Source organism: Diabrotica undecimpunctata, chromosome 2 (assembly GCF_040954645.1).
Source record: "Diabrotica undecimpunctata isolate CICGRU chromosome 2, icDiaUnde3, whole genome shotgun sequence".
Classification (NCBI taxonomy): Eukaryota; Metazoa; Arthropoda; class Insecta; order Coleoptera; family Chrysomelidae; genus Diabrotica; species Diabrotica undecimpunctata.
This window is the reverse complement of record NC_092804.1, coordinates 152,527,797-152,541,085: the sequence shown is the minus strand read 5'-3', so window position 1 is coordinate 152,541,085 and position 13,289 is coordinate 152,527,797. Positions and strand designations below refer to the sequence as shown.

The following is a 13,289-nucleotide window of genomic DNA, read 5'->3' as shown; positions in this document are numbered from 1 at the left end:
ATGATGCGCATACCTTGGGTGGATAGAGTTCGAAACGATGACGTCCTTGAGAGAGCCGGCGTGGAAAGAGAACTCTTTGAATTAATTAAAAAACGCAAGATTGGTTACCTTGGGCACATATTGAGAGGAGCAAAATATAAAATACCACAGTTAATCCTACAAGGGAAGATCGAAGGTAGGAGAGGGGGCGGCCGCAAACAATTATCCTGGTTAAGGAATATTAAAGAATGGACAGGAATACACAATACAGGCGAGCTGTGTCACGCCGCCAAGAACAGAATTCTAGTAATGAGATAGTCGCCTACGCACTTTGGTGTATGGCATGTTAAGAAGAAGAAGAAGAGCGTTTTTTGGCACCTATTCAAAATACTTAAGCGTTTAAAATTTCATCCAGAATAGATGAATAACCCAAAAAAAAACAAAGTGGTTTTAAACTGGGAAGATCCTGTACATCACAAATACTAAATCTTAGCCAACATATTAAAGATGAGTACGAAAGACAACAGGTGTCTAGTGCGGTATTTGTAGATAAATCACAGGAGACTTCTCCAAAAACTATATGTCTAATCACATTAGACATTAAATTCACTTATATTATACGAATGGTGCAATGAAACCCTACAACATTGTACTTCTCAATCATCAATGGATGTTTGAGGCCTCACTCATACATAAGCTCTACCTTATAGTAGGTATCACTTTACGAGATATCCGAAAATAAGCAGATATAGATGTGGAACTAAATAAACAGACTCTAATTTTGCATCATTGACTCCATTATTACCAACTTAGAGCATGAAGACTCAACTCGAGGAAAATATTTCTGGCCAGAAAAACTGTTAAAAACTCGTTTTGCTAAATGAAAAGAAGCTATTCCTTGCCATCTATATCCTCGAAGGGAACTTTTGTATGGTAGCCATCTTCCTAACCCTGTGTCCTGTGGAGGACTCTCAATCGTCTACGAGTCAAATAGTAAAAGTGTTAAACCAACATAAAGAAATGGAGAGAGTTTTCTGCTGACTCCGATATCCCGTGTAAATGTGGAACCTTACAAGATTCAACACAACTACTTAATTGTCCTCTGTTGGAGAAACCTTACACTGAATGCGATCTACTGCACATAACTGACAATATTTAATTGTTTGAACTGGTCACGTAAAGTGATTTCCTTTAAGTGAGTGTGAAGATAATGTTATGTAGGGTCTAAATGTAAGTAGGTGAATAATTATTATTAAAATAAAGTATATACATTAATTTTCGAAATAGTCAGTTTCTAGCTTCGTCTATTGAAAACATATTATATTTGGTGGTAAAAACTATCCATCAAAAATGTAAAAGCTAATTTATACTAATCGTACTAGTTTAGTAAATAAGCGATGAGGGAAAAAATAACTAATACTCCAGGTTTTGGATAAAATAAAAAAGTTTTGGATAAAAAAATTTACATCACATCATTATGTTAAAAAAAACTAAAAGTTTGTACTTTTAGCTAAATTTTAGACATTATTTATTTAACAGAAAGACATTGGTTATGGCATAACAACTTAGCTGTAAAAGTTATCGGACTGGTAACTTCTCTTACCTGTTCTTTTCTCGGCATCGTTTAGTAAAATGTCATCCATAACTACTTTTTCACTTTTCCCTTTCGCGTTTTCAGCGTATACAATTATCCTTAACGAAGGTGGTGATGGCAACATCTCTCCAATGTCCAGCCTAAATACCGGGATATCAGTTTCGCTTAGCGTTTGGTTCAGTCTTAACCTCATAGTATGTGCATCGTATGCCTCTAGGACGAAACGTTGTGGAAGACCTCCATCGTATCCAGCTCTGCATTCCACTTCAACGGTTTCTGACGTTTGATTGTTGACCGTTCTAAGCGTACAGTTAGTTAAAGAGGTAGGTTTTGAAGCTGGTACGACCTGTAAAATACTTACGATGTTATATCAAGATACAAAGATATTATACAAAGAAATAACGAAAATATGAGGAAAAGCGAAAAAATATAATATAATATGAAAATGATATCAAAAGATGAATAAAAAATTCACTAATCATCATCATCATTCTGGTTTTAGAACCCTGTGTGGGTCCTAGCCTCCTCAAGAATTTCTCTCTAGTCGACCTATCCATCGTTTTCCTCCGCCAAGCACGTATTCCCATATCTCTCATATGTTCATCGATATTACCAAGAAACCTTGTATTGGGTCTTCCTCTTCTTCTCTGATCAATGGGTCTATCAAGAAGCGTTTTTCTAGCTGGGTCATTTTGTTCCATCCGCATTACATGCTTAATATGTTTTACGATATCTGGTTCCTGGTATATTCTATAAAGTTTCAAAAAGTCTTCACCAAACTCCATTTTCATTAACTCCTTAATAGATTCGCCTTAGTACTTTTCTTTCAAAACATCTTAACATGTTTTCATTACTTTTTGTTACAGGTCACTGAACCATATGTTAGGACTGGGCGTATTATTGTTTTGTAGAGTTCTATTTTTGTATTTCTCGATATAATTGTGCATTAAGGAGGAGATTAAGCCCAGTATAGCATATGTTGGCTTTGCAAACACTAATCAATAATATAGTAAAAAATAAAACCAAGAGATTCAACTTCGTTTTTTGTGAAAGTGTGTTCTGCAGATTGATTCTTTAGAACGATTAAGATGATAGTTATTCTCATGTCATCATGTTTTCCTTAGGCTAAACCGTTTTTACTATCTCCTATACAGTCTTCGTTAGTTTACATAAAATATATTTCTAAACTAGGTCTAAATATAATTATTAACTTCGTTGATAACATCACAGTGTGCAGTAAGCACGAAGAAATAGTATAAGTTTCAAAATTCCGTAAATCAAATTAACAGATGAATAATTAATGTTTAAATCCCACACAAAAACACAGCAAAATATCTAAGCATCAACCTCGATGTAAATCCTTGCCGGAATGGTCGTCTTATAAAGAAAATACAAAACAACACATTCAAAAATATGTAATTTTTTTTTTTTTTTTTTTTATTTATTTTGCTTCAACCACTTAGGGTTATTAGCATAAGAAAAATACAAAAGTGATAAAGACATACATAGGCATATACAAAATATCAATTACATAATAATGTATACAATATATATTTTAATTATTAATGTATTGTATTAAATTTTATTGAAAAGGTTTATAGTTTTCAAGAATTCTATCAAGTCAGCTACGTATTTAGATTCTCCTAAAAGTTCTTTTAATGTTTTTGGAAAATGATGATATAGTCTTTCCACTGAGTATATTGGACACTCAATCAAAATGTGCTTCACTGTCACTTTACATTCACAAACAAAACACACTGGTTCCTCTTCTTTCTTTAACAAGTATTCATGTGTAGTAGAAGTGTGTCCTAATCTGAGACGTGTTAATAGGACTTGATGTTGTCGCTTTGAAGGCCAGGAGTTCCATGGAAGGACGGAAGATTTTATTTCTATCAATTTAGTGGTGCTTCTATTCCATTGGTTTTGCCAAACATCGTACAATTTCGATTTTAAGTAAGGTTTTAAATCCAAATGCACCGTTAGATTTTCCACTGATGCGGTTGTATTGGTTACTGCGGACCTAGCTAGACTATCTGCCTTTTCGTTACCATCTATTCCAACGTGTGACGGTACCCAGAGGAACTCTACTGTCAAATTGTTTTGGTATATATGGTACAAAATTAACTTAATCTGCTGCAATGTTGGATGAGAGGGATAAATCTGAGAAATTGATGTCAGACAACTAAGTGAATCAGATATTATAAGAGATTTGGGAAGTTTTTTTTCTAGAATATAGGTTAGGGCCTTATTGATGGCAAATAGTTCTGCTGTAAAAATACTTGTCTTAGGAGACAATTTATAGATGGAATGTTCATGGGATGTCACAAAGCATGCTCCTACTCCATTTATGGTCTTAGATGCGTCTGTGTATATAAAATGGTAATTTTTGTACTGTGTGAGAACATGGAGAAAGTGAGTTTTAAAAAAATTTGGTATCACGTTATTTTTGTTATATGCTGTAAGTTTAAGGTTACAAAGCGGAGAGGGAACAACCCAAGGAAAACATAAATTTATTTCACAGATAGGATAAATGGGAGGTAGTTCAATATTAAAATCGAATAAGTATCTATTAACTCGTTCATAGAAAGGTACAGGAGCCCTATTTATTTTTCGATAGACCTCTTGGAACCTGTTAGCAACAGCATGATGAAGAGCTGGATTTTTTGGGTTAGATTTTATACTCGAGACATACGATAGAGATAAGTATTTTCTTCTTAGGTTTAAGGGTGGCTCTCCAGCTTCACAGAGTAGACTGTCCACAGGACTGGTGCAATATGCTCCTAGAGCAAGTCTAACGGCTGAACTCTGAAGAGTATCCAAAGTTTTAAGCAATGCTTGGTTTGCGGTGTTATACACAACACATCCGTAGTCCAGTTTTGATCTAATTAAAGCTCTATATAAATTTATTAGAGTTGGAAAATCTGCTCCCCAATTTTTATGTGACACAGATTTCATAATGTTTAGTCCAGCTTGGCACGATACTCTTAGCGAGTGTATATGACTTGTCCAACTTAATTTTGAGTCCAGTTGCATCCCTAGGAATTTTATTTCTTTTGTATATTCTATAGGAGAATTGTTTAAAAATAGATTTGGGAGCTTTTGTGGATTTGATTTTCGTGAAAAATGTATAGCTTTTGTTTTTGTGTTGGAGAACTGGAGCCCAATATTGTTAGACCACGATTCTATCGACTTAAGAGCTGCAGAAATACGATTATGAGCCGATAATATGTTTTTATTTCTTGCTAGAATTACCAGATCATCAGCATACAAAAAAGTTTTAATTGTGCGATTGCAGTCCGACACAACATTGTTAATAGCAATTAAAAATAGTGCTACGCTTAGATTCGAGCCCTGTGGAATTCCATTTTTCTGTAATTTAGATTCAGACAAATGGTTATTGATTCGAACTTGGAAATATCGTTCCCGTAGAAAGTTTGAAATAAAAGCAAACATGTTACCGTGAATCTTCCAATTGTGGAGTGTGGTTAAAATATCGTAGCGCCATACTGTATCAAAAGCCTTTTTTACATCAAAGAATATGGCTAAACATTCTTGATTACATATAAATGCTTCATGAATTTCTGATTCCAATGATATTAAGTTATCTAATGTTGATCTATTTTTCCTAAATCCACTTTGTTCGGGTATAATAAGATGTTTATGTTCAATATACCACATGAGTCGATTAGCAATGATCTTTTCTAGCAACTTACACATTGCATTCGTGAGAGAGATTGGTCTATAGGATTCTGCTTCAAATTTAGGTTTACCTGGTTTGTGTATTGGAACTATAATTGATGAGTGCCATATGTGTGGGAATACCTTATTGATCCATATAAAATTGAATAGTTGCAATAATAGTTCTTGGCCTACTAGTGGTAGGTTCTGTAGAAAAAGCACAGGTATATTATCTGGTCCTGGACTAGTATTTCTAACGGAGTTAAGAGTTTCAATAAGTTCAGTCAAGCTTATAGGATTGTTTATTGGTGAAGTGTCATTGATTATTGGTATTCCTTTATTTTCTTCAAATCGTTTTTTATTTAAGAATTCTACTGAATAGTTTTCATCACTAGAAGCGGTACAATATTGATTTGCCATTATTTCAGATATATTGCATTCGGACGTAAATGTCTGATTGTCTTTTATTATGTTTTTTATAGAGTGTTGTGAATTTTTTCCAGATACACTTCTAATCATGTTCCAGATTTGACCAATTGGAGTAGATCTATTGATTTCTGAAACAAACTTTTGCCATGACTCTTGCTTGCTTTTTTTAATAATAAATCTACATTTAGCTCTTATTCTTTTAAATTCTAAATGATTTTCAGTAGTTTTATATCGTTTATATCTATTAAAAGCCGATTTAGATTCCCTTATTGCCTGTTTGCACGCATCGTTCCACCACGGTACAGGTGAATGTTTTGGATGAAAAGCTGTTTTTCCAATAGATTTATTCGCTGCATCAATGATGACTTCATTGAAAAATAATGTTTTTTCGTCAATATCTTGTTTTGAGTCTAACATTTTTCTAAGATTCATAGCTGATGAAGAGATCAATGTTGAGAACAGTGTCCAGTTGGCTTTATTTAAGGACCATTTGGTGATGTGTGTATTGTGCTTATGGTACAACAGATTGTTAACTAAGATGGGAAAGTGATCACTTCCATATAGATCAGGTAAAGTGTCCCACGATAAACTAGGTTGCAAGTTTGGTTCACAAATTGACAAATCAATTGCTGAAAACTCTCCTGTTGCAGCATTATATCGAGTATTCCTGCCGTCATTAAGTAGATTTAAATTAAGTTTATTTAGGATATTTTCTATTTTTCTTCCCATTTTTGTCAATTTTTTTGAGCCCCATAATGAATTATGTGCATTAAAATCTCCCAGTATAATTCGAGGTGTAGGAATCTGACATAAAAGATTAGAAATATCTGCTATACTTGGATCAGAATTGGGTGCGATGTAAAGACTGCAGATGTTAACTTTTAGTGGACCTACTAAGCACACCGCTACATTTGTTATTAGAGGAATACTGCAATATTCATAGGAATTCTCGATAAAAATTGAAACTCCACCACTGGCATGTTCTTGATTTTGCCTAATTTTAGATACGCTTGTATAATTTCTCAAATTATGAATTTTGTTATTTTTAAAATGAGTTTCTTGTAGACAAATTATAGAAGGTGAATTTTGAGCAATTATTAATTGTAACATTTCTAAACGGGTATAATAACCGTTCAAATTCCACTGTAAAATAGACTTGAACGTGAGCTTATGTAGAAGGTTCTATGGAGGAGTCGCTATCGAGCTGAGGTTTTAGTTGTCGAGTAATTGAATTAATTATTTTAGTACATCGCGATTTCATTTTTTTTGATATAATGTGAGGATAGATCTCTTTTAACAGATTAAGTAAGCCTAACGTGTCTTCTGTATAAGTTTTAGATAGACTCAATTTATCTGGAGATCCTAAAGCATTTTCAAAAAAATCAGTTAGTTGTTCAAAATTTAATATCGGTGTTATAAGTTTATTAGTAATAAAATCTTTTACGGGTTCCATACTGTTAGCAATAGTCTCAGAATTATAAGTTTTTGTATTGGTTTTGTGAAATTTTCTTTAGGTTCTTGTAAAGGTGGGGATAAAATTTCATCAAGGCTGCGCTTAGCTGTGTTTACTTCTTTAATAGGTGTATTAGTTATTTCAAGTGTATCAGTTGTATCTATTGATATGCTATTGATAGGGCATGCTAGTGTTGAAGAAGAGTTTGGGATTGATGTATGAGGTTGTGAAACATTAGGTGTTGTTGATAATTGGGTAGTTGTTATATTTGTATCTGTGCATGTAGTTTGAGAACTTGGGAGTGATGTTGAGGGTGATATTTGGGATGCAGTTAATATTGGTGTAGTTAATGAAGAAGGTATAGTCGAGGATTGTAAGGATAAGGTATTCGCTAAAGAGGCTGATGTGGTCGGGACGTCATGTGGAAGAGTATTAACTACTGTATTTATAGTAGTAGTTGGCACTGTTGTTGTTAAGTTTTGATTTGGATTTGTACAGGATGGACAATTTGCTACAAAATGGTCAGATTGTTTACAATAGTAACACATCTGTTTTTCTAAAGATAAGAAAATACGATAAGATGTTTGTTCGTGGTTTATGACAATTGAGGGAGGAATTAATGTACCTTCTAAAGGAGAGATAAATGTATGTCTTCGAAAGCTCAGTATATGTCTATATTCTGGGTTTGTTGTACCTATTCGTAAAAAATTAATTGGAGTTAAAAAATTGAGGCCTAACTTTTTAAGTTCAGATTCTATGAAAGTGTGAGGAATACTAGGGCAAACATTAGAGATTAGTAATCTTTCATTTGGTGTAATTAAGCGTCGAGCATAAATTATTTGTTGATTGATGGTTATTCTTCCGTTGTCAGCATTCATGACAGTTTCTACTAATTCTTCACTAGCTAGGTAAATACAAATACGGTGATTTGAAATTCGTGATGAAAAAATAATATATCTTGGTTCTATAATTTTTCCCAGTGCAAGTAGATATTCCTCAAGTTTGGCATTTTCCAGAGCATTATATAAAATAGCTTGTTTCTTGGATGGGAATTTTGGAGTTGAATTAATTAACGCTGCAGAATATGAAGAAGTTTTATGTGATGTCAATAACATTTGGGGCCTCGACGGCCCTGGACTATTAACATCATCCATTTTCGTTTGTTAATAACATCAGGTAATATAAACAATATGAACTTGTTGTGAAGTCAGTATCTAATTAGATTAAAATTACTTACAGATTTTCTCCAATAAGTTCACTAATTTTTATTTATAATAACACAACACTTTAATTATTAAGTGGATATAAATAAAAGCACAAAAACTAGGTGCGATTAGACTGGTAATTAAATACGTCCAACCTCGCCAAAGGTTCAAATCGTTCTCCAATATGTAAAATTGTTTACTCGATTTCATCATTACTAGCTAAGGAGTTGGTAGTATAAAGCTCTAATTATATATATATATATATATATATATATATATATATATATATATATATATATATATATATAGATCAACTTGAATTTTACATTATTTTGAACTAATATAAAATTGAATTCTTAAAGAATGTATGTTTTTCGTTTCTCTAGCGTCTTAACGCCTCCCGGTCGGGATCAATGAAATAAGCGACACAGCTATTAATTGGTCGAACCAATAAATTAATATATTTTAATTAAAGTCGCAGATCCATTTTAGATATTAAACCTAAAACTTCTTATTTTTCTGCCCGCGCCGAGATTTGAAATACGAAATCTCTACACTACTTAAATTAAAGTGAGTACGCTAACTCACATCTTAGCAATGGGGATCGCCAATGTCTGACAATTATGATGTGGCACGAGAAGAAGAAGACGAAAGCTCGCACAGTTTTTAGAAAGGACAGGTCATGACGGTAGAAGATCTAGTCACAAAAAAGGTAAATGAAGCGACCAAAAATTTAAAAATAGCAATGAACTAACGCATGGAGATAGAAAACACCTGTAGATAGGCTCCTGGAACTGAAGAGGCATAAGAACAAATGCAAAACTAAACTAACTGATACTATCAACATCAAGTTTCTAGGAAAGGACATCTACAAGGACGACCACAGAGCAAATTCAGGACAAACTGATACTCTAGCGAGAAAAGGAATAAATCATACAGTACAACAGACGCCAGCAGTAAACACTATGGAAGCAACAAAAATCAAAGTCCAGATGAGAGAAGATGAAATAAGGATCACTTCAGCAGATGTAAGGTAAACACATTCTTTAAACGACGACAACCTGGATGCGTTCCCGAACATAGAAAAATCGTCCATAATAATAGCCTAAACGCCAGATCCAGTAAATGGAACAATAAAGCTACAAACAACAGCAGAAGAATATTAAATAATTATTTAGTGAACATTAAAGACACCATGGCAATTGAGCCCATTGAACCAACTAACTTTCCAGGAACTGCTCTACCAACCCATTTGGATATAGTGGTGGCTAAAAATATAGATAAGACTACAAAGAGAAATCTGAACCTTAAACGAAGGATTTAGACACCACAATATCATTTACGAGGAAAGATAATAATAAAATATCAAGGAAAAGAAAGAAAACTTGTAGTTGTCAAACTTTAAATGACTAGTAAGCATACGAATTGAATACGCTCCCACAATCGACAATCCAAATGAAATAGAGGAAAAAGTCATTTAGACAATTTACAAAAGATTTGGAGACATTAATCGGGAGATAAAAAAAATTACAAGGGGAAAAAAAACAGAGTCAAAAAGAGAGTCAGAAGAACAAGAAATCAGGAAGACAAAAATAGGAGAAACCGACAAAATCAACAAGTTAAACAAGCAATAAGAGAACGTAGAAGCCAAAAGTGGGACAACTACGTAAAAGAAATGGAGGAAGGGGGTCAAAACACGCAAGAAATATAAAGACCCCAAAGAACTAAGAAACGATAGAAAACTTATTCTCACACTTCACGGAGAAAACGGAATCGTGACGGAAAGGTGATGAGAAGGACTCTTGAGAGAGAAAGTATACACTAAATTATAACCAAGTGAACAAATTCGAATGTAATTATAAATTCGAATTGTTTCTAAATTCCCTTTGTCCAATTTTTCTCGATAGACGATGGTAAAAAATGTTGATAATATAGTTTTATTGACAGCTACCGGATTATTACACTATAATAGTTGTAGTGGTAAAAAATTAAAATGGACTGTTTCCCTAACTAGTCCCGAAGCTATATTTATAATCTCACTAAAATGTTACGATTTATGAAATAAGTGTATTGCCCTCTGCATAGAATAAAAATCTTAGACTTTTGAAAGCTATCAAATATAATTTGAACCAAGGAAATTATTGCAGGCATTTCCTCAATACTATTAGGCAATAGTTTGCAGGAAGTTGAACAATCTGAAATTAAGCTACTAATCGATATATTTCACAATTAGACACGGTGAAACTATACAAATTCAGGAAATTAAGATTAATGTGAGATTACAAATTAATGGACTAATTTGAGATTGAACACCAATACTAACACAGATTTTATCGTAGAAGTCGAAGCTTCCACATGACAAGCATTCAGCTGATTTTAAGCTTCTATAGCGCATCAGTGTGCTATCGGAGGGTGAATGATGGTCTAGTGTATTGGGGTGGGGTAAAGTGGAAGATATAGTGGAGAATACGGACATCAAAAAAACCAAATTCATGAAAACTCATGAGATTAAGTGGGTAAAAAGATATACTTACTTGGGAATGATAATTACACAAAATAACGATTATACTGCAGAAATAACACACAGAATTGAAAAAGCACGTGCCAACTTCGTGAAAATAAAAAAGATTTTATGCAGCAAAGATCTGACATTGGCCCTCACAATAAGGTTAATTAAATGCTATGTACACAGTATATTCTACTATGGAGCTAAATCATGGACATTAAACCGGAATACAATAAATCGACTTAACGCGTTTGAAATGTGGACATTTAGAAGATTGTTAAGGATTCCATGGGTAGATAAAGTCACGAATGAGAGGCGAAAGATACATCTTGAGACTCATAATTCAAGGAAAAGTAGAGGGTAGGAGAAGCGTAGGAAGAAGACGCGTTTCCTGGTTGAAGAACCTGAGCGAGTGGTTTGGTTGCAGCTCAAGGCAATTGTTCAGAACAGCTGCCTTAAAGGTCAGAACAGCCATGATGATTGCCAATCTTCGTCGTGGAGATCGCACTTAAAGAAGAAGAAGTGGTTCCTGATTTCACGAGCTAATCACTTACCCCAATGAATTGTAGCAGCCGAATGTCATTCTTAGGGGTGTACAAGTCTAACATGTTGGGTTCAGGAAAAATGTATTCCTTGACAAATTTGCCATTACTTACTTAGCACAATTCTATCGTCTGAGATTATAAAAAAACTGAGAATAAAAAGTAAAAAATAATCCAAATTTTGTAATACAGCTATTGTTACCCATATTCTTTTATTGTCTGTTGAAAGTGTTAGATTTCAATATTCGAATTTAATAACTATCTTAAAACTTACCTGGAATATACATGGCTCCACCTGTCTACCTATTTTATTTGAGCCAAGACAGGTAAGTGTTCCATAGTCTCTTTGAGATGCCGGTGTATACATTAGTTCGCTGACGTTACCACTTGAGGTGGCGAATCGAGCAGGAGAAACATCAAAACTTTCACCGCTGTTATTAAATTGCCACAAGAAACTGACATCTGCCGGGTCAGCGGATACCTGACATCTAACCTTGATTACTTCGTCCAGAGATGCTCCAATAATGGTGATTTCTGAGTCCTTGCTGCACACAGGGGCGTCTAAAATTGAAGTTTATATTACTTTTTTAAGAATTACATCTAAATTATTTTATAAGACCAGATGATTATTTTGATATATTATGATGTCTATCCTTATAGAAAGTATATAAGAGAATATATATTTAATTTTATAGATAAGGCGAAAGGCGAAAACACAGTCGTCACCTTAATAAAAATTATTACTATACCGCGTAGGAACTGCAAGAACTAATTGTTAGAACAGTGGTTCTCAACCTTTTTGAGCCGTTTTCCACCAAGTTCTTTTTATTATTTGGTAAGTAATAATATAAATTACTTGGAATATTTAATTAAAATTTTAATACGTAAAAATACGATGCAGTAGGCAATACAAAACCCTATAAACTAAACCCTATAAATTAGTTTCTGCGATGATTAGAACCGAAAATAAAAAACGAAAAAACACGTTTTAATTTTTTTTGAGGTTATATTTGGGTCTAGAGGTCTAAATTTTTTTTGGTCTAGTACTTTTTAATGTAGAAGAACATGCTATTTTTATTTTTGGAATATCGCGTAGGGAATTTTACCATCTTAACTGGATAGACCGAAAATGATTTTTCGATTTTTTTTTACCATGATGTCCCACCTATAAAAATCTGAAAAAAATCATGGAGATAATTCGACACTCAACCAATTTTCTTCTTCTTCTTCTTCCTCTTTATAAGCAATTCTGCTTGTTCATTGGCGGATTAATACTTGTATGGAATGTTGTCATTCCATATTTTGCGCGGTCGTCCGATACTTCTTTTGCTGATTGAAGACACGGGTCTCCTCCATTCTGCTTATGTGGTTCTTCCATTCTTTTTTTCTATCTTGTGCCCATTCATTTATATACTGTACGTTACATTTTCTTTTAATGTCTTCACTTCTCGTTCGATCTCTCAGCGTATTTCCTGTAACTCTTCTCAGTACTCTCCTCTCTGCCGTTTCCAGTAGTCTTTGCGTTGTCGCTGCATTGTGTCTTCATTCTGAGGCATATGTCATTATTAGTCTTACACTGGATTTATAAATTCTTTAATTCATCCCAGTGTTAATGTGCCTGTTTCGCCATATACGGTTATTAAGGCATCTTGCCAGTCTATTTATTTTTGTACTTGATCTCTCACTTCTTTGTCTAGGTCTTCATAGCTTACAGTGTAATTCCCAGGTATTTTATTTCCATTATTTGTTCAATACTGATGCCATCAATTTCTATTTTACATCTGGTTGGTTCTTTGCTTACTACTATTGTTTTAGTTTTCTGAGACAAGATTGTCATATTAAATTCTTTTGCTTTTATGTTAAATCTATGGACCAGTCTTTGCAGTCTATCTTCATCTTGGGC

At 33.7% G+C, this 13,289-nt stretch overlaps 1 protein-coding gene across 1 annotated transcript in view; it reads right to left on the bottom strand.

The window, feature by feature from the left end:
• The window catches only part of LOC140435052 (protein turtle homolog A-like), a 580,999-nt gene that overhangs the window by 46,159 nt on the left and 521,551 nt on the right, over positions 1-13,289 (bottom strand). The window contains exons 9-10 of the mRNA XM_072523739.1: positions 11,661-11,947; positions 1,583-1,919 (exon numbers count right to left, since the gene is read on the bottom strand). Coding sequence (XP_072379840.1) covers positions 1,583-1,919; positions 11,661-11,947 — 624 coding nt within the window. The remainder of the gene's footprint in view (positions 1-1,582; positions 1,920-11,660; positions 11,948-13,289) is intronic.